Raw genomic sequence first — 21,988 nt, 5'->3', positions numbered from 1 at the left:
TAATTTCCAGCAGCTTCGTCAAAAATCTTCGTCACTCTGCAAAGAAGTGAAGTCCAACCAACTAACAGAGCCCAATTGGGAAACTGCTAACACGCCATCTATAATAGCACTGTTAAGTGTCAGCCGTAACGTATTTTTTGTCCCGCTCTAGAAAAAGACACAGACAAAGTTTTTTTTGTCCCATATGTGGAAACTGAGTTCGTTTTGTCGGGAGTGTGTATCGGCTTTCTTGTTGGAGACTGTTAGCTGGGACTTCTTCCATTTTAAAAAATTATTTTATTTTTATTATTTTTTAATTTAATTTATAATGAAAATGAATTGGGAAAGATTACCACATTACAAAAAAAATTTATTTAAGCACATACAAATATATTGAGAAATTATGGTGGTTGGAATCCTTGGTTGTGTGTATAGCAGTTTTAACAGGGTTGGCAACCTTGCTAGGAGCTTACCCCACACTTGAACCAAAATGCGACACAGAATCGATCTCATGAAACTATCGATATCTTGTAAAATACCAAAAACAGTGTGACCCCTAGGGAATAATATTTTTATTTCAGAACCAGGGCAGCATCATGTAAAAGTTTACAGCTGTAACGGTTTTGTTGCCCTAATTTGAAATTTAAAATGTAAAACACCGAAGGAAGCATAACATATATTTTATTGGCTTATCAGTTAATTAAAAATTCTTAAAATCGTCAAAATCTTAAACGAAAAATAGAGAGATAGCAAATGAGAGCACATAACCCACCCCCAAAATAATTGCGCATCGCCTAGCCGGAAAAAAACTATTTCGACCGTTCCGCCCCGCTAATTCTCACTCTCTTTCTCCCGCCAGCACCCTCTCCCTCTCTAGAAAGCCAAGCAAAACAAACCAAATGAGAATGCAAAACCGACAAAAACAAATACCTATAGGAAAGTAGGCTAGGCGGCTCTATAAAACACATAGTTTTTGCGTAGTCGCTGCATGGCACTCAAACCCACCGGACGACGCGTGTACATCGAGTGAAATAACTTTATCTGTGCATTCTCGAAAGTTTACCAATAAACATTTCCCAAAGGCGCTTTAATAATCTTATCGGGCAGCGATACGTAAACAAAAACACAATTAATATTTGGAGGTCGAAAAATAAAAGGAAAACAACCAATGATAAATTGTTACTTTATCTAGGACTAAAATGTCTCCGGTAAGTGATTACTTGAGTGTATTATTTTGATATTTCCAAGGCAAATAAGATTATACGGTCTTATTTGTCGATGGAAAATACTAGGAATGTTCAAAAATAAATTTGACTACCATTTTTAGTTATTAAATTGCTTATAAGGGTTGGGTTTAATTTACTTTTGTAATATACTGCATACATATAGGCGCTCCCTATCTCTCTCTCTCTTTCTTTTTCATCCTTTTTCCCCTTTTTGTGATTTCTTTTCCACAACACTTTTGTTTTGTTTCTCTTCATTCATGTCCTTACTCACAGTCACCCCCTGGAAAATGCACATGGACACCACACACCTCTCTCTCTCTCTCTCTCTGACATTTTCCAGTCATTTCGAAACTGTATGCAATCTAAAGTCAACCCTCTCTTTCCATTTGCCTCCCAATCCACCCCACCTGAAATCTATCCCTCCTGCTCTGACGCACATGGCCTGGCCGGGATATTATCTTACTTTACATTCTAGATTGCTCCATTGTATCTTTTATCTTCGCCGATGCTGAGCTCATTCGCATCGCGTTTCATTCATGATGAAACCATTCCCACCCCATTCGCCGAACCCCACCCACTCGTAGAACGCGACTAGCTAGAATTTTCCTATTTTTAATTACCGCTCAATGTCACTTCCATTTACAGCGCTGCGTAGGTTCCAAAGATTGATGGGTTTTCGCCTATATAATCAGCTGCTTACCTCACTCATTTTACTAGAACGAAATTGCACTTACCTAAATGCATTTTGAGTTGCGTCACTGTGTGCTAAACTTAGCAAGTAAAATGAAAATCGCACACTAATATTTACTTCCGTTTCTTCTGGCGCCAAGTTCTGTCTAATTGATAAGAACTTGACTTCAACAGGGCAGATGTTTTTATAAAACAGTTGCCATAACAAGCTATAATCTATTCTTGGTAACTGTGACTGGCTCTCTCTTAGGTATCTCATTCATAAAGTTTATCAAATAAGCCGCAATTGTATAAACAATTCCTGGGTCCAATGCTTGAAAATTGTATTAGCAGACCAAATATTTCACAAATATTTCTAAAATTGTTGTGCTATAAAAACCTAACCAACCATGACCTCGAGTTCACTTAAAATTCCAATTCACAATCAATTTCCTCAAAAAAACCATTTTTAATACTCCTTAAGGCATTGTCAAATACAAATGGAATGTACTGATAAAATTATTTGGAGCTCACATTCGATTAATTGTTAAGTTGAAAACAGCACACTTAAATGCAGATATGGTATATAAAGATAGGTAGTTATGTAATAACAATAAAATATATCAAAATAAAGAGCATATGCTATAACACAAGGAAGTAAATTAATAGCGCCGGTAATTTTTGGAACATTACGTAAGAATTAAACACAGAAAGGGGAGATACGTGTGATACTTACCCAATTTTTATGTACTTTTAATTTATCCGTTAAAAGATGTTAAAAAACCCAATACTCGCATACTTCTTTGGTTATTCATAATACATCGTACACGAATTGATGAAACGTGTTTTATTAGCTTGGTGATGCATTTGGATTTATAACTTGAGCTTTGTTCGATCATCAACAAATTTAGCCGAGACATCTTTTGATTAAAATTAATGGCTGTGAATTATATTTGTTCGATAGCAAATACAGATGCTTATCACATAGAAGAGATCCCTTTATGGGGATTCTCCATTTGACAGCAACAGATTCACAGGACACCTCAGTTGGACTGGCTCATTATTGGTTTGTTCCACACATCCCCATCCCTAAAGATATCTCTACAAAGGATCGACGGCAGCTGGCGACGTCATGTGCCGCACGATCCTTTCTCTGGAAGCAGACACAATGCACAATAAGGATAAGGGCAGGACTGCCTGCCCCAAGAGCAGATGTTGGTGGCTCCGTTTTCGGCGATCCTCTGATCGGTTTATTGTGCCTGCTTCGCTTGCAGCTGCCGGCACACGTCCGCAATTGTCGATCCAGTTTTTCATAGCCCTGATTGAGGCAGGTAATTACATATATGGTGGCTGAAAAGGGACCGACAGGCAGCACATGTTGTAATAGGTAATAGGCAATCTAATCGAATCGTGCCCAACTCGCTGTTATGACACCTTTTGCCAATTGCCGCGCAAAAGAAGAGAATGCAAAAAGGCAAAAACAGGTTTTCAGCCCGCTGGCTGCATTTGGCTGTCAATTAAAAACCACAGACAAAGTTAGCCAAAGCCAGTACGAAAATGACAGTCCGACGTTCGTAAGATGAACATGAAAGAGATATTATAAGTTAGTTTAAAAAATAAGAATTGTTCTAAAAATATGTTTAAAAAGGTGTCTAAAAGTATACTATGATATGTTTATTTCATTTGTTTGTGATAAACTTTAGATACAACTTTCATAGCAACTTTTAGACAACTTCAGGATATATGGGTCCAAAGATACTGTCAAATATATATACCCCCTGGGTCATAACAAATATCTTTACCATTCAGCGACAAGTAAAACATAGTTATCTTTTCCAGACAACAAAGTGACTCAAGTGGTTTGCAGTCAAGATATCAAGATAAATTTTAGAAAAAATTGCATACCTAGGAAACTCGTTGTAGAGAATATCCACTGTACATAAATTAAAGTGTATGGGTGAGCAATCAAAATCACAATAAGCAGCGCCACCAACAAGAACGGGGCGAGTGCAACAACTTTAAAAGGCCTTGCAAGGCCGTTCGGCTCTGAGCCAGGGATTTTTCAGCTCAAACTTGTCCGGCCACTCAGCGGTATCAACTCTGTGTGGTCAGCGCAGATCTTTTGAAACAGAAAATTCCAAATTGCCAAAGGCACTCTGCCACCATCCGCAAATAGAACATATCGCCGCCACAATTTCGTTTAATTTCCACCAAAAGACCGCCTGCGATAGTGTCGCCTTGCAACATGTCAAAGTCGTCTAGACTCCGCATTTATAGGCAAATTTCTCAAATGCGTCGCGACATCTTCGTGGTAAATTTAGCATAGTGTATTTATAAAATCCGAAAAGTTCAACCCGTTTGCGGGCGGACGCTATATGCACACGTCGCGCACTGTCGCCGGGGCACTTTCCATAAATGATTCAAACTTGGCAATCTTTTGTATTTCAGTCCTCGAACGTGTCGGCATTTCCTTTGCGCCATTATTACTGAAATAAATGTGACTTCGATGTCGTGTCATGGGTGCTAAATTGGAAAGGCTTGTACTTAGATTAGAAGTATTATACCCATCGACAATCTATTGCAGTGGACTCGTTCTTAGAATAATACGAACAATCGCAAAGATCCTATCTTAAACGGCAGGAAATGACTTCATGTAATTTCACAAAATTTTAAAACTATTGCCTTAATATTAGGAACAATTTAAGTATTAAACAATTTAACAAACATTTATACACAAAGATAATTAATATTTTTAAATTAAACTGTTGTAATGGTCTTAAAAATTCAGGTTATATATATTTTTACTAATGATTCACCATCATATGTATATAAACAATTAGACCCCAATAAACATGGGTGGAAACATTTTAATGACTGTCTGACAAGTCAGAATTACTCAGTATTAAACTAAACTTGCAAATTGTAACCAAATTTGATCATAAGTATACCTGTTACTAGAAGGGTAACAAATAATATAGCTTTTTATTCATCGCAGCCTTCTTATTGGTTTCATTGGTAACGTTTCTTAAAAAGTTTAGTTAATTATCCCAAAGAAGTTGTGTTGATAATGCTTATCACACAAGTTCTATGATAAGATAGACTATCTGTTTATCTACATCTAACACTGAAATTGTAAATTATTGATAGGCACTATCTACTTAGATTCAACTGATAATTTGTTCATTTTTTCCGTAAGTACTTAATAAATTAAGTGGAATTTTTAAAAACGAAAGGCAAGGTTAAAAAGTTAACAATTGCAAAGTTTGCTATTAGATTTTAAATCGTTACCAGGAAACACGTAAAAACATTTAAAATTAAAACTCTTTTTAGAACCTGATATTAAAATTTTAAAAAATGCGCGGTTTGGTGCCAAAAAAAAATTTAAGAAATAGATGGAGTACTTAAAGTATCTTTTCTTGTTAAATTTGGGGGTGAGTGACAATACTTTTAGATAGTTTTGTGTGAAATGAAACAGTAAAGTCAGAATCCCGACTAAATAAAAATTTTAAAAAAAATCATCTGCTCCTGCCAAACAAACGCGTTAGAGCGATTCTTATCTGCCCCTTGTGATAAGAGACTTCAGGATAATTCCAGCTGCTACAGATATTATAAGGAAGCCGAAGAAGAGACAGGTAAAACGAAAATTAGAGAGTGGGAAGGTGAGGGCGGAATGAGGTGCATACACAATAAAACTGCAGCTGCTGTCTGCTCTCGCTCTCTTTCTCTTTTTCTCGCGACGTCTGGAAAGTGCAGAAGAAACAGTTTGTGGGAAGAGAGAGGAAGAAATGCGGTGCATTGACACGCGCTGCTTACATCGTTCGGCGCATGCTCTCCACTCTCTTCCAGGACAGCAGCCTAAAAATCAATGATCCTGGCTGCTGCGTCTGCGAGTGCGAAAGGGATAACCATACAGCCAAATGTTTTACGGTTATTACGGGTTGCGTACTAATACTAGTCGTAGTACAACAACACTATGCCACCTGCATTTGCCTATTTAAATAGTTACATTTTTAACAATAATAGCCAGACCGTTTACTTTTAAATTAATTGATTCGAGCTGCCTTCGAAGGCAAATGGTTTTCTACTTTGCAAAGGTTTTTTTTTCCAAAACTACAGCTGCGGAAAGGCCGAATGAGCAACTGCATTCAAGACTTTTCGTCTCGCTCACGCAGCAAAGGAACACAGCTGTATGGTTTTCTGTCTCCTTTTCTCGACTTTAGTGCTGACAAAAATAACATCAAGTTACATTCAAAAAGTAGCTAGAAATAATTTAGTGGGAAAATTACATAGATAGGTTTTCAATGTTATAAGTTGGAAGTTACAAGATTTTTGAGTAATAGCTGATATCTTACAGCTGTTAAATTGTACCAAAAGCCTGTAAAAAGCCTATTAATTTGGAAAATAGGTTATAAAGTTTTGATAATACTAAACACGCTTTGATAAAAGATATACAGCCCACTGAAAAAAACAAGGGTTTCCAAAAAAACCTAGATTTTTAGTAAATAAATTAAAGCATTTTTTTTAAATTTCAAAGTAAACGCTGCTGAATAGACGATGAATAAAAATAGCCAGAATGCCGATTTTCCCGCTAGACTGTCAAACACTCGGAAAGCGGCTTCGGCTGCGCTCGTCTCGCTCGTTCGCGTCAGTTCGGAATCGCAACTCAACACGTACGGAAGCAATGGATTACTGAGCTGTTTTGAGCGCTGTCTCGATATAAATTTATGCATTTAAAGCTAGAATAAAGTACAAAAATAAAGTATTTAACGGACTCAATTGTGATAGTTGGCTTTGTAATTGTTGGCGACACAAGAACAACAACAACGGAACGAAAAAAAGATAACAGAGAACGTGTGCCTGTCTGAGTGTAACATTATTGTGTTTTCCGTTCATTTTGTTCACGGAAAATCAATATTGACTGTGAAAGCGCATTATTATACGATTTCCATATCGCCGAATCTCATCGCAGAAGAAATTTCCAGCGGAAACTTGAGTTTTTCAAGAAAAAGAGAAAAGCCGTCAAGGTGAGCTGAAGTTTATAGCGTTTGCAGTGTATGGTATTTTGTGTACTCCCAACGAATTTAACCCCAAAAAATGTAATGAAAACGTGACATCAGAAGACAGACAGCAAAAGCTAAAATATATTTTTGTTGTTTGCTTTGCTGGTACGTTCACTGAGCCACACATACAAATGTACGTTATCTGGGGAAAAACACACGCGCGCGCATATACAAGCATAAAAATGTCCAGAACACAAAGTTGTCGCATGAGATTTGCTTGCAATTTATGATTTGTTTACTTTTAAGTTCTATACCTATGTAATAAAAGGTAAACAAATGATAACACTAGTTAATAAACGTAAACAATCAGCAAAAGCTTTTAACTTTGTGGCAAAAGTAGAGCGAAAACGATTTCTGATTTTTCGTCGGGTGTCTGCCGTTTGTTTTGTGTTCCCGTTTCGTTCGTCGTCTCTCGCTCGCACTTCAACGACCGCAGCGACGAGAGATTGTTTCATAAAAAGATGGCGACCGTAGAGTTGCCAAATACTCGCACTCCTGCTTTACTCTAAATTATTTACAAAATTACCAATTTTTGTTTACCCCACAAATTCGTCGAATTTTTCCATTTCGGTAAACAGAAATTAAAATGACACATGGTTGTTTGCACGGCTTTTCAGGCCATGGAACGCGAAACTTTCCGCCATATGGTAACCCTCTTTTTGCATTGAGTGATTTCATACGAAATTCCACACCCCGCAAATCCCCTGCGATCCTCAATGGTCGTTTAAAAACAACATTCTCAATTGGGCATAATGTGGATGGAGAAGAATAAGGGGCGGTTATTGTACCATACAATGCCATTAATTTTATATTCATCCGAATTTCGGACTACGCAATATGTATACTGTGTTCGTCTACGGTCAAAATTAAGCGATGACTACAGAATCCAAAATATTCCAGTTTACCCGATTTTTACCAGATTCGAAGGTCACGCTATGTGTCATCATCGATCTAGCAGTAGAACCCTCCATCCTGTTCTAATTTAAATCAATTTGTTCGATTCAACACGAAAAACAAATTTAGATCTTGTCAAATCGGATCTTGAATACATGTATTATTATACATTTATGTTTTTACTATTAATTATAAATGTAAATTGAATTAATCGTTAACATTTTATTGAAATATTTTTTTTTTTTAATTTGTAGGTTTACAAATGGTTTTTAAACTCATACCTAAACTCTCGCCTTGGACTCTAATATCATATGATACAAACTTATATGACTAATGTTGCTCATATTTTTGTGTATCACGTTTCAAACGTGTTTTAAACTAAACATTTTTTCCCGTGCATCTGAATAAACAGATGACGCGTCAGTTTGCTGGGTATACACACATACTTTACTCCGTACGATATACGATTACACTATGTGTAAGGCACTTCCTCTTTTACGCACACACTCACTCGCATAATCCAGCCCAACCCACCACCACCACCGATTCCGGACTATGGAGCATTAGCTTCTTTGTCTGGCACATCCGCTGCCAACGGAAGTGGTGCACTCATGCGTGTTTTCCACTCTGCAGAAATGGAGAGAAAAAGAGCCGAGGTATAATGGTAATGTCGAGAAACCATTGCCACAGAGACGAGCTCAAAAAACCGTTTGAGCTGTTGCCAATTTTCACTATGCTTTTTTTTCGCGCCGAGTGCAGTTTTTTTTGCACACTGTGCCGCTTTTTATGCTTCATTGCTTTGAACTTTTGCGTTCATTTTTCGCCGAACAAAGAGAAAGTCTCGCCAGTCTCAGTCTCTCAGTTTCTCAACTTGAGCTGAGCTAAGCTTCAGTTTACTGCTGAAAACAGTCGAACTACCATAGCTGAAACTTTCCTTATCGGAACAACAGTAACACTAACATGAGTCCCTCAAAAATATTATATTAAATGTGTCGACCAATTTAGACTACAAAGTTATACAGCCCTTTCAGCCAAGTCAACGTTTTTGATCATTTTAAATACACATGGTATGGTATATAACGATTTTAAATATTTCGGTACTTCCAAGTTAAACACATTTTTTCGCCATTAAGTTTCATAATTTATTAGGATAAAAAGTTATATCAATCGAAACAAAAAAAAATATATATAAAAACGTCTTCGTAAATTGCATTTTCCTTATAGGGGTTACAATTTGTGGCCTGTATTTTTCGCTGGCAACGTTGCATTATCGCCGCACCCACACACCATCGATGGTGGTCCCTGCGCCCACATTTACCACTCCCACGAATCGGATCGGGACGAGTCGAGACAATTCGTTAATAAAACGATAGATAAGGTGCTTAATAAACAACAAACAGTTCTCACGTAAATGCTGGGAGTAGAAATTTCCCGAAAATAGAATAGATCCTATTGTCTGTCCTCCCGTGAGTTCCATTTGTTATCGGCAGCAGACGCGACGGCAATCAGCACATGAATGGAAATGGACCAAGGCGGCCCTTGAAAGAGGAGATGGAGATGAGAACCCCGGACAGGGCTAAGCATAAGATGAAGAAAATTACATTTCGGAATTCCCGGAATTCTCGATGCTCTCAAGCTGAATCATCTCGTCGCCTCCACGACCTTTGAGCTGGGCCGCGTGAAAAACGACCTTTCAGCTATTATTTCCACTAACGAGGCCCTCCCTTCCCTTCCCTGATCTTCATCTCGCTTTTCCCTGGGATCGTACCCACATTCCTAGTCCCATAGAGATGCTGCGATGATAAATGTTTTGCCCTCTCACTCGCACACGACTTGACTTTGGGTTTGAGAACAATTTTCCTTTGGTTTTCCTAGGAAAAATGCTGGCGGCGTCGGCGGTTCTACGACTTTGAACCAAGCCGCCGTTAGTTTTTTGGACAATCGATCAATGTTCAATAGGGAAGAGGGGCAAGAAACCGAAACCGATGAGAAGAAAGAGCGAGAGAGACATATACGGTCGAGCCGATCTTAATGCATTCCTTAACAGCTCGGATCGGGGGGCATTTATTATGATTACAATATTGCCCTTTGTTGGCCAGCATCCCAGAATTGTTTTTGTTGTTGTTGTTATTATTATTGTTGTTCCATCTCTGTTTTCTTCTCGTATTATCGACGTCGGCGGTCGTTTTGTTGCTGCATTTCTTGGAAGGCCACAACACGCACGCACACACTTTCGTATAGTACGCACATAAAGATGCCGTGTGCGGAGATCATGCAAGAATGTTCTTTGTGTGTGTTGCATTTATTTATTTTCTGCATCCTCCTGAATGCCCCTTCTTCTTCCTCATGTTCGGATTCTTCCACTTCGGATTCTTCATCTTGTTCTTCTTGGGCTCTGAGCACGATGACGACTCATGCAGCAGCAGGGGTATCTTCCCTCTTGCTTTAGTGGCCCCTCTTTTAACCCTAGCTTGGTGTTGTTTTTGTTGTTCTTGTCGTATCTGGTATCACCGCATTCCAATCTCGGTTTTTTTTTTGTCGAAGACAACAACAAAAAGAATGGTAAAGTGTTTATAATAGTTTCCCACAGTCGAGCTCATGTCTCCGGGGCTCCCAGGGTATAATCAAAACAGCTGTGGTCAATATTTTAGTACCAAAGATTTTTTCAAGAACTTACCACCATCCTCAGTTCAGAATGATTTTAAATGCCTTCTTTTAGGACTATCGAGTTTAATCTTGAATACTTTTTTATTTCGTTATATGTATGTACTTAAGGACTCCAATATACACAACAATTCCTTATATGAACAATCTATACAATTTTTAAATATAAGAAAGTTATCACACGTATAAAATTTAAGAAAATTACTGTAACGTTAGTAAGTTTGAAAATATTGAAGCAACGAGAAACAACAATAAAACTTTAAAAAATGTTCGAAATCAAAGTCGGTATAGTAGTTACCCCAGCACTTAACATGTTATTTCTTTGCCCTCGTCTGTGGTTACAGAACGCAGACCTTTACCACGTCTTTGGACCTCTGCGGTTACCTTCACTTACTACAGCGATAGCAACAGCAAAACTCCAGTCACTTGGGCCCAGCTTTACTTGCAGACTGGGAACGGAATGAACTGGCCTGGCTTGGCTTATTCCAATCAGAAAACCCGAAAGGCAGCTCCAACTACCATACCACTTCGCTCCGCTCCACTCCACTCCAGCCCAACTCCAACTCCAGTTTGATTTCTGTGGCGGAGTTTTGTAGAAAAGTTGCCCGACTGCATTCCATTGTAGGTTCGCTCGTTCGGTTTTGGTCTTGTCTTTCGTGTTCGTTTGTTCTTCTGTGTTTTTTTTCAGTTTTCAGTTTTCTGTTTGTTGCCTTGCCTTGCCTCCTGGGCCTAGCCTTTTGCTTTGGCCTTTGATTATGATTTTCTTTGCTGCCGAGTGGTATTTTCTTCTGGTCTCTGGGATCGAGCGTTGTTGTTGTTTTTGTGCTCCCATGCCATTCATGCGCCGCCCAGGAGGCCTTGTCTTTTCAGTCGGTCTTCGGTTGGTGTTGGGTGAAGGCGCTGCTCACGGTTTACATCCATCGCTTGATACATTATAGTTCCTGGTTTTTCCCATCCGTACAAAAAAATTAACTTAATTTTTTAATAAAAATCAGTTTTAAAGTTCACCGAGTTTGTTGCATTTCAAAAGAGACTGGTAAGTGTTAGCGAACCCTGCATAACTGAATAAATGCAAATGTCTGGCTTCTGAACTTTCCACGGAATTTCCTGATATAGCTCCGGTGAAATTCCAATAGTCGGCTTGCATTACAATTGTTAATGGGTTTGGCATTCCACAATAACAAATAACAGACGTCGGCAGAGGCAGCTATAATTGCACTTTGTACTGGCTAGAAAAGCAAAACAAACAATAATGAGGGGGCAGCTGGGTAGACCAAAGATTCGAGTACTCTTTGTCTGAAATATTATACTACTGATATGAAAATGCATCGCATCATATATTATCTCATTATTTAACTATACTTCAAGTATAGCTGATTTTATTTTGAAAGCAAGCTAGATATTTAAGTTTTATGATATAAAATCCCAAAATGGAACCAAGATTATCTTGGAAGTAGCATATTTCTAAAGCACTTGCAAAATTCTGGATTCCCTATAAGGGTAGACAAATTGCAATTATAATAGCAGACAGCATCTCAAGCTTTTCGTGTGCGTGTCTGTGTGCTGGCCGCTGCTCCACTTCAAAAACAATGCGCAATCTCTGCACAGAAAGAGACCCCCATCTCTAGCATCCCCCGATCCAGAGGCATCATCCTCCATATATCCCGAGCTCCAGAAGTCAGCATTTGTAATTTACAATTGCTTTTGTTTTTGCTGCACTTTATGTGTACTTTTTTTTTCCTTTTGCACTGCGCTGCACTCTGTTTTTCCTGTGGTTAGTTGTTTTTCCCATTGATGGTTTCGTCTTTGCACCACATGGCCGTCTCGCTTGCACCACCGGGCCTCCAATATGCATTTATGCTGCGCTTTATGCTGCAAGTCGGGCTCCATGCTCCATGCTCCGTGCTCCGCGGTGGTGTTGCTGGCTGGAGTCGCCGAGTGCGCCGTCGCCAGAGTGGTTTGACTGCATTCCATTAAAACTTTCTCACAGTCGGCTAGCTTGGAGTGCTCCACAGTGCATGGCACTGCCAGCTAACCCAACGACGGCCCCGGCCCCCTAGCACCACCATAGCCATAGCCATAGCCGCCCAACTGCCCCAACCGCCCCGATCCGTTGCAATTGTTTGGCGAGTTTGGCTGGTTTGTGGTTGAAATTTGGACTTTGAACACGGGGCCTGGGCCCAACTCAGCGGTCGTGCTGGGTTTTTGCTGTTTGCTGGTGGCACAGGCGAGTAAATGTCGAAAAACGGCTGTACAATCTCCTTGGAGGAGACCACCGCAGATACAGTTTAGGTCCCCAGGCACCATTCGATCGGCAGCGATACGCGGCTATCGATAGGAACCATGTTTTTGGCGATTCAAGACGTTTAACTCCATTTTTGGAAACTCCTTAAAAATACAGTATAAGATCTTTGACATGTTAAATATTAAAAGTATATTACATGCATTTTCAATTTCCGATAACTAATAAGTTTAAAGCAGATTTGTTATCAACGATTTCATCGATTAAACTAAAATTTATTTTCATTTTCCGATAGTCAATAACCGATAGATTTTAAAATAATATTGTTTTAATACAATATAGTTCTTTTTGATATTTTGTTGCTACTTTAAAGATATTTTTTTTCCTAGCAATAAAAAATTATAATAAAACTATATAGCAATTTTTTTATTCAGGACTACTGTTTTTACTCATAGTTACTGTAATACATGACAGAATAGATTTGCTTTTCCTGTCATTACTATAATTGCCAACTCAACAACCGACAAGCAATTGAAAACGCCGTGTGGGTTGCCCCTCGATTAGCATACTGATTTATCTGTTGCCGCTTTTTGTGACTACAAATTTTTGCCATTATTATTGAAATTATTTGCTCGGTGAGTCAGATCGAGAATTGTTATCGGGCAACGTCTAGCAGGCGCCACCCACCGTCCCACGAAAAACCACCCACTCAGGCACTCGTGTCTGGTGGTGCTGTTCCGAGGACAAAATACTAATACTCACTGCGATTCGGCGCACTGGGAAAACGAGCGGTTGTAACATTGCGTACTCTATACCACTACGTATATTTTTTCTATCGCAACTCGGGAGTTTTCCCCGAAAGGAAAACCACCCTCGGCTCGCGTGCAAGCGGGACAACCGCTGTGTTTTCCATCAGCTAAGGGCTCTTAAAGTTCGTTGATGCTGCATCTCCAGTTTCTTGAACTGCGTTTCAGTTTTTCCCTGCATTGTACATACACACTCTGAAAAACGTAGAAGTGCGACGAAAAAGTGTCTGGAGCTTTAGCAAAAATATTTTACTTATCAAATGAAAGGTATTTATAATGCCATAAAGTGATTAATTGAATATAAAATCTGAAAAACAATGATAAGAATATTTTCGGCAATGAAATAATCTGTTTAATATAAAAAAAAAATCGTTGGTTAAATAAAAATGATTTCCATTAATAATTCTAAGATTTGTTCTATCGGTTCACCATTTTAATCTGGATGTTTACAGTAAAAAGGGAATCAATAGAAAAATCGTTGTTGTGTTCATTTTAATTACTTTTCTGTTGATAAGGATGTATTTCAAAACTTGTTTTGTTCATTGTGACATTGCAAGTTACTCATGTTTTTGATTACGTTTCCCAGAATTTATGTTGTTCATAATATTATAATACTTTTATAAGGCATACCCATTTTAAAGGGTTAAGGCAATATAAAAAAAGGCAATGTAAAATTTCTTAAAATCATGTCTAGTCATATGATACTATAAATTGCAAATGCATGCTGTCATCTACGATTTTTCAAAGAATACAAAGTGGAACTTCAATGCTACGAATTTTATCTCAGTCTATAAAAGCTGCATTAGTAACATTTTCTAATACATATTACACATAAATGCAAATCAGTTCTATGTGTATAGTATACTTCCATTGACGCCTGTTACCTATCTATCGGTCGACCTTATCAATAATTGCTTTATAAGTCAAGTGTCGGGCAAGTCAAAGTTCTCTGTACTTGCCTGTCAGTTTCTTATGAGCTCTTGCTGCGATGTGTGCTCGAACCGCGTAGACCTTCTCAGAAGAAGTTTCTCGTCTGCTTGGGAAGTCTAGGTGTACATATCCTTATCAGGTTGATAGCGCCTATCTGAACCTGCCCGATAAACCTTTATACTGATGCCTTTCTTTTTTTTCATTCATTCCAGTTTCGAGCTCAGAGGGAAGCAACCGGAGAAGAATTTAAGGATCTACAATCTAGGGAAGATAACAAATACCAGAACGCAAAATGGCATATGTGGTAGCAGATCTGCCGTCTTATGGACCTAGCGCTTTCGATCTAGTACACGATCAGGTGGATAACAACACGAACGCGACGACGCAGCTATTCAAGAACAATATCTACAACATCATGAACGATCTAAACCGGGAGGAGGCGCGCCTAAAAACCTTCACCAACTGGCCGCTGGAGTGGCTGGACAAACGCCAACTGGCCCAGACGGGCATGTTCTACACACACGTCGACGACAAGGTGAAGTGCTATTTTTGCGGCGTGGAAATCGGACGCTGGGAGCAGGAGGATCTACCCGTGCCGGAGCATCAGCGATGGTCGCCCAACTGCCCTTTGTTGCGACGCCGCACCACCAACAATGTGCCGCTCAATGGCGAAGCCCTGGACCGCATCCTGCCGCCGATCAGTTACGATATATGCGGTGCCAACGACTCGACGACGGGTGTGGAGCTGAGGGAGCACGCGTACGCAGAAGGACGCATCCCCATGTCACAGCTTATCCAGTCGATAGGCGTGAACACAGCGAATGCGGCAGCCTCTGTCGCTGGAATTGCCTCCCCGCCGCCTATCAGCTCCATCGCCACACACGCGTCGACGGCCACGCAGGCCAACGGCGATGTCCAGCCGGAGACGTGTCGTGCCCCGGCCGCCAGTGGCAATTATTTTCCCGAGTATCCCGAGTACGCCGTGGAGTCGGCACGCCTGCGCACCTTCGAGGCGTGGCCGAGGAACCTAAAGCAGAAGCCCCACCAGTTGGCCGAGGCGGGTTTCTTCTACACGGGCGTTGGAGATCGCGTCCGCTGCTTCAGTTGCGGCGGTGGTCTCAAGGACTGGGACGACAACGACGAGCCCTGGGAGCAGCACGCCCTGTGGCTAAATCAGTGCCGTTTCGTCAAGCTGATGAAGGGTCAACTCTATATCGATACAGTGGCCGCCAAACCAGAGCCAGCCGAGGAGAAGGAGGAGAGTTCAATAGGGGTCGAGTCGGCCAGCAGACAGGTCCCGGCCGAGCAGGCGACGGAGGCCTCGGAGGCGGCCAGTTCGGGAGATGTGGTCCCGTCCGTGCCACCCACGGCCGCCACCCGCATCTTCGACAAAATCCAGGAGGCGACATCGGTGGCTCCGTCCTCCAACAACAGCGGCCCCTCCTCCATACCCGAGGAGAAGCTGTGCAAGATCTGCTACGGCGCCGAGTACAATACGGCATTCCTGCCCTGCGGCCATGTGGTGGCCTGCGCCAAGTGCGCCTCCTCCGTGACCAAGTGCCCGCTGTGCCGGAAGCCCTTCACCGATGTGATGCGTGTATATTTTTCTTAAGAACGCTAATCTGGACCGAAGTCCCCAAATTCAAAATTAATAATATGAAACCCATTTTCAAATGTGTTAATCAAAACTGTAAGAAAAAATCGGGGTTCAACCGGCGATCGCAACGGCCAGCTGTTGGGCAGCCCGGCAGCTGGCCGTTGCCTTTAGTAAGAACACCAAGCCTGGTAGAGATCGTAAGCCTCCAATGTAATATTAGTTTAGTGCAGCACTTATATGCGTTATTTATAATAAAACTAACATATTACCGAAAACCCTCTGTCGTTTGTCATTTGTGGGTGTGGGATTAATTACAAAAGGCGTCGACTACAGTGCCACGGCGATGAGTTCACGCCGAAGCCCGGAGAATCATCAAGAGGATTCACGAATGCCGATTGGACTTCAAGAGCACTCAATCACTGAGGGCTGGCTTTGTCTCAGGATTTTAATATTATTTGTTTCTGGTATGAAACATATTTATATAGAATTCTAAATTAAACTGTCGATCTCATAGAACCGCAGAAAACAAATTATTTGTGTTCACCCTTGGTAACAATTTTTATGAGTCGTACAAATAATAGAGAGAGATACTAGCTTTAATACTATCAGCAAAAATTAAGCAAGAATTTTTAGACCTATTAATATCTTGATTAATGAGTTTTTAGGGTTTTTTGTTAAAGTATAAAATGTATTGATACACTCCATTGCCATTTTTTATAAAAAAAAGTAAATACTAAGATCTAATCAATAGGTATTAGTCAATTTTTATTTGTCATTATCAATTTGTTAAAATTTTTATAAGTAATACCCCTACCTTCTAATGTCTCAGCAGGTGTTTAGCAATAGTCGGTTATCTTGGTCCAAACAACGGGCCTACTTTTGCACATACCTATAAGCACGTGCCAGATCCTTTGTCCAGGGAACTTAAATAAAGGGGCTCTTATCAGTCATTGGATCTATAAGGGTATGCAGTTATTAATCATTCGCCCACGCCTAAACAAAGTGCATTCAACTTCAATTTAAAGTGCAGTGTGCAGTGACAAATCCCTGCTCTTTGTTGCGTTTATTAAGCCGTAATAATTCTGAAATTTCAGGTTTTGGACTGGGTGTTTTTTTTGGAGATCAGATTTGGATTTAAGCGTTTTCCACCTCATCAGATAAGCTCGCAGTGCATTTCAATTAGTTTAGCGCGATCGGACAGATCCGGTTTCGGATTAGCCAAGGTGAGAAATGCTGCACACCCTGCGAGCGGGTAAGTACGACTTGCGGGTTGCATCACCAAACCATATGCATATGGATTTGTAATCCATGCGATTGCACACGTGCCAGATAGCAACAGGCTCTTTGCTATTTATTATTACGAAATGCCTTAATGAATGAAACATTTACCTGAGTCATCCGTTCCCAGAACTGGAAAGGAATGTCACTCACTACTGGCTAGTGGGCTGCAAGTATCAGAGATCATAACTGGAATGGCATTTGACAGTCGATATTATGCAAATTGCTGATCTAGATTCAGTGGCGAGAGATCGTAAAGTCAGGCGCTGACCTTAGATTGCGTGAGGTTTTCAATTAGCAGGCGAAGGCCCCTGATAAAACTGCCTTCAACTTGTGTGAGAAACTTTAATTTCTATTCCCAAGCTCAATGGAAATAGCAACGTAGATAATGCAATGTTAAACAAATTCTCAGCTACTTTCATATATTCAAATTCAACGGTTATCAGCTGGTTTGTGTATTTTCTAAAAAGGTTTTGTAAAATGATCAATTTGGTTTTGGTACTTGGTGCTGCTTTTATTGGTAGGTTCTGAAACCTGCTATTTTGCTTTGATTGCTTGTTGTTTGGTTCCTGTGCTGGCTAACGCTTAAAGCTTATGATACCGCAATTGAGCCCAATTGGTTTGTGTGTAAGCTAAAGGGACTGTCCACTTTTCTAAAAACTACATTTAACATACACTGAACTAAATTATCAAAACTTTGTTAATCTTAAAATAAGGAATAAATAGAAAATGTACTCACAAAAATGTTGAAAAAGTAAGTAACAACTCAGACACTAAGCAAAGTGTATTGCTCTTTAAAATATATATTATTAAACCATTCAATTCGAGCCCTACATTTTTCAAGCTAAATTCAAAATTTCCAAATTGATATAGTCCTGGTTGGCCATGATGAAGGCCTTGTGTGCATTCACTTGTATGGCCAGATCCACAAGATTCGTATTGCTAAAATAGTCCATGGCCACAACATTGGCATTATTGCCCCAAGGACCTTTTAGCCACTGATTAACCTTGGGATTGAGCACCGTCGCTCGCTGCTTGGCGGTCAGCAGTTGGTGGGCGTTCAACGTCTGCTCCATGCTGCTCACCGCGGTGAATATCCAGCCATCGTCCCGCACCGGCGAGTTCGGCTTCTTGCTGAACAGCAGGCGCATATAGTCCAGGGTCTGCGAAATGTTCATAAAACTGCTGCTAAAGCGTTGCCACGGCGGGCAGATCAGATTCGATTCTGGAAAGGATTTTTATAGAAAGTAAATGTGGATTTAATATTGTCGACTGTTTTTAAAGAAAATAATATTAGCCTGTGCATTAGAATAAAATATTTGTGTACTTCTTTGTAAAGAAGGTATACCATTATCCAAGGTACAATACAATTTTTTAGACCATTGGATTAAAAATGTATACACTTCCCATTTAGTTAACTTAAGCATTTAACAAATAACAACATACCGTTCTCCGGATAGGGTAATTCCTGCGAGGGGAACAATATCACTAGGTGATGTTTGTTCTGCTGCAGTATTTTCCGGAAATTTCGATCAGCACAATGCTCGTTCTTGGTCACATTGCGCCTATAGGCCTCATCCCCCAGTTCCTGTCGAAGAAGGCGGAACAGCGAACTATAGACTTCCGGGTGCTTGTAAAATCCAATGGGAAAGCTACTGAAATCTAGCACTACCATCTCGCCAGATCGCTTCACAAACTGACAAACATCACGAAGAATTCCAACCAGAGGTGTTATGAGCATGTTCTCGTTGGCTATCCAGAAATTATCCGCATCATTCTCGGTGTTCATGTTCTTGTAACTGCCGGGTGAAACCATCATAATTAGGAATCGTTGTTACCAATAAATGATAGTAATGAATTGATAAACACAAGAAAGAACGCTCTAAAAATATTCTTAAAACCGTTGCAAAGTTTCAGTATTGAGTTAAACAATTGTTTCGGAAAACTTTCCTTTCTTAAAAACCTTAACAACTCAAATATTATTATAAAACTTTGATCTAACAAACAACACTTAATTTTTAAAAATGTTTTAAAAATGTTGTTTCTAATGAATGTTATTTAAAATTTTATTTCTATGCTCATCTAATATAGGAGGTTATTTTCTTATCCGTAACACCAATGTGTTGTTATGTTATAAAAATATATTCCTAGGATCAATGATAAGTTTCGTCATTGGGTTAAAAATAACGTTTAGGAAAAATGTAATTTCTTTAAAGTCCTTAAAAGTATATTATTACCTCCTAACTTTGAACCTTTCACTTTAAGAACTAGTTTTTGAGTGCTTTTTTAAATGGACAAACCCCCTATAGGTGGTTCTTATTTCTTACTCCATATTTACCCCTACTAAACTCACCCTATACTAAAATCCAGATAGCGAATCCCAAAGACGAGCTGGGACCAAACATCGAATTGCTGGGCCACCAGATAGTCCCTGACCAGGACCGAATTGGTCTTACTGGAGCTACCAACCACGGCGCCCGAGGCATGTGTGCCGGGCAGAAAGATGTTCTTCAGCGGCATCTGGCTGACGTCCTTGATATGGGCCATCCAGTTGGGCTGGATCTTGAGGCAGTCCACGGTGAGCAGCTCAGTGCCATTGTAGCTGGCCACATAATGCGGCAGGCACTTGCCCGTGGGGTATTGGGTGACCGGCTGATCGCCATCATCCTGCCGATTCCAGCCACCAGGGAAGTGAAGTTTACCCAGTTTTATGGGCGTTATCATCTTACCTGTGCTATTGGCTAGCCCATCGATGCGCAGATCGGGCTGGAAATTGGAGATGGTCGGATCCTGACCATAGATGCCCACCCACTGGGGCGGTCCATAGCAGTTGGGACCCCAGTTGATCTCGAGAAAGGTGTCCTGCAGTGTCTTGCCAGTAAGCGAAATGGTAAGGTACACAGGACAGCCAGCTGAAAAATAATTGGTTCTGATTTAGGATTAAACAAAAATACACTTTGCAGTAACCTCGAAAACGTATAACTTTGTTATAAGACTTGCAAGCTAACGAAGTTTTTACCCACCTTCCAGGGAGCCAATCAAAAGAAGTGACTGCAGCAAAGGCATTACTAATATTTTCATTTTAATCATCTTTAAACTTGACACTCAATTAGAAATTACGAGCACTCTGAATAGATTTGGCGTGTTTTTTGCTCGGCAGCCAGTGCCGAATTGAGGCGAGAGTTACGTTTCTGTGCATTTGTATCTCAAAGCGCGACAATTGAAGCAGCCATTTGTGCCCCCGCAACGCCATTTGAGTACAGTAATTGAGCGCTTTCGCATTCCCAGCTTGGAGATCGTTTGACCTGAGAGAGACCAGTACAAATGGAAATTACGTTCTCGGAAGAAATACTACGAAACAACCACTCCGATGTAAGACTTTATTTAAATAAAATATCAAAATAAATCAGAGGCTCGTCTATCAGATAAGAAATTTCAAAACAAATGTGATTCTAGATGGCGCCAGGTGCAATTCTATGAGCGAGAGCGCCACCTACCTCTATTGTTAGTGCACGCTGACCATTTAAGGCATCCTCACTTTAATTATAAATAGCTTTTTATATAATTAACAGATTAGACATCATTTAAGCTAATAACTTTAAGGTATTGCATTTATTATTGCGATTTGTAGGCGCAAATGCATTTCAATATTAATTTTAATAAATATGGACACGGCAAGAGCCAGTGTTCGAAAGTCCAAAAGAATGATCCTTCCGTTCTTAAAAAAATAAATGAGAAAAAAAGTTCAAAGATTTGATGAAAGAAACCTAGAAACAATCTCCTTGATCATTCGATTCACTCCAAAGCCATACAGATAGGCATAGGTATATGTAACGCTCCTGCTTTGACTGAGGTAGTTCAGCGGAATCCATAAGTTCGTTCCAACATTTATTTATGTCAGATGTGGTTGCTGTAAGAGAATCTAGCCCGGTCTCCGAGTATGACACTTACGAGCTTCAGTACAGGCAAGGCGCGGTACTGGGAAGGAGGATCGGTGGTCACGAGGTGACGGTTGACCCTTGGGAGGGAGGATCGGTGGTTACGGAATGACGGTTGACCCGTGAGGAAGGAGGGAGGAAGGGAAGGTAGCTAACTACAATGTATTCGAACCTGGTACTAGAGTACCTACTAGACCTAGATACTACCCTGCCAGTGTGACCTTTGAGTTTGAATTTGATTTTGTCAGCTTATCGGCTGTTCTCCAGTTTTTTATTAACTTATGACTTAACTTATAACTTAAGGATCTTCATGACTAATTCATATTTGTGCGGTTATTTAGCGTCACAATTTTTTCCCATGCGCCACATTTTGTATACAATAACACATATATGCCAAACCAGACATTTTTACTGATTCCTTATTTTATTTCAGTCAATACCTCTCAATAGGTTACACGTGCCTTACTCAATGCAGTGTGGGGGTTTTACCAATATCCAGGTTTATATGTATTGCAAGTGAAACAGCCGAATAAAATTTAGGTATTTTTGGTATCAATTTAAATATGTGAAAGAAAATTATGCAATGTTAATATATGTACATTGCATAATTTTTTTTCACATATTTATATTGATATATTGATATCTGAACATATATAACTTTTTATTTTAAAATTATGTAAGCAAAAAAAATTTTTTACATTTTGG

The 21,988-nt window shown here is 40.0% G+C and overlaps 2 protein-coding genes across 6 annotated transcripts; one reads left to right on the top strand and one right to left on the bottom strand.

Annotated features, from left to right (window-relative positions):
- The first annotated feature begins 958 nt into the window (after positions 1 to 958).
- LOC119552857 (death-associated inhibitor of apoptosis 1) lies at positions 959 to 16,247 on the top strand. Of its 5 annotated transcripts, XR_005219736.1 has the most exons (3): positions 959 to 1,187; positions 14,683 to 16,182; positions 16,226 to 16,247. XR_005219736.1 is itself a non-coding variant. In XM_037862733.1 (2 exons), the coding sequence occupies exon 2, from the start codon at positions 14,763 to 14,765 to the stop codon at positions 16,080 to 16,082; it is 1,320 nt and encodes a 439-aa protein (XP_037718661.1). In that variant the 5' UTR covers positions 959 to 1,187; positions 14,683 to 14,762; the 3' UTR covers positions 16,083 to 16,217. The 5 variants fall into 5 exon arrangements, 4 of the variants coding, with proteins under 4 accessions (XP_037718661.1, XP_037718662.1, XP_037718665.1 ...); XM_037862733.1 differs by lacking the exon at positions 16,226 to 16,247 and having other exon boundaries at positions 14,683 to 16,217; XM_037862734.1 differs by lacking the exons at positions 959 to 1,187; positions 16,226 to 16,247 and adding an exon at positions 6,525 to 6,898 and having other exon boundaries at positions 14,683 to 16,217.
- Positions 16,248 to 18,131: 1,884 nt separating this feature from the next.
- On the bottom strand, positions 18,132 to 20,503 carry LOC119553378. Its single transcript, XM_037863730.1, has 4 exons — positions 20,369 to 20,503; positions 19,699 to 20,257; positions 18,792 to 19,144; positions 18,132 to 18,570 (listed from the first exon to the last, which is right to left on the bottom strand). Exons 1-4 carry the CDS (start codon positions 20,433 to 20,435, stop codon positions 18,185 to 18,187), a joined length of 1,365 nt encoding a protein of 454 aa, XP_037719658.1. The 5' UTR covers positions 20,436 to 20,503; the 3' UTR covers positions 18,132 to 18,184.
- Positions 20,504 to 21,988: the final 1,485 nt, after the last annotated feature.

The sequence above is a fragment of the Drosophila subpulchrella genome, chromosome 3L, assembly GCF_014743375.2.
Source record: "Drosophila subpulchrella strain 33 F10 #4 breed RU33 chromosome 3L, RU_Dsub_v1.1 Primary Assembly, whole genome shotgun sequence".
Lineage (NCBI taxonomy): Eukaryota > Metazoa > Arthropoda > Insecta > Diptera > Drosophilidae > Drosophila > Drosophila subpulchrella.
This window is presented reverse-complemented; position numbering and strand designations above follow the sequence as displayed.

Excerpts from the sequence above, each read along its gene's own strand:
- LOC119552857 (XM_037862733.1), top strand. The coding sequence starts at position 14,763 with ATGGCATATGTGGTAGCAGATCTGCCGTCTTATGGACCTAGCGCTTTC.
- LOC119553378 (XM_037863730.1), bottom strand. The coding sequence starts at position 20,435 with ATGATTAAAATGAAAATATTAGTAATGCCTTTGCTGCAGTCACTTCTT. Across the intron at positions 20,258-20,368 it reads TTTGATTGGCTCCCTGGAAG|CTGGCTGTCCTGTGTACCTT; the intron begins GTGGGTAAAAAC and ends ATTATTTTTCAG. Across the intron at positions 19,145-19,698 it reads TATCTGGATTTTAGTATAGG|TTACAAGAACATGAACACCG; the intron begins GTGAGTTTAGTA and ends TTCACCCGGCAG.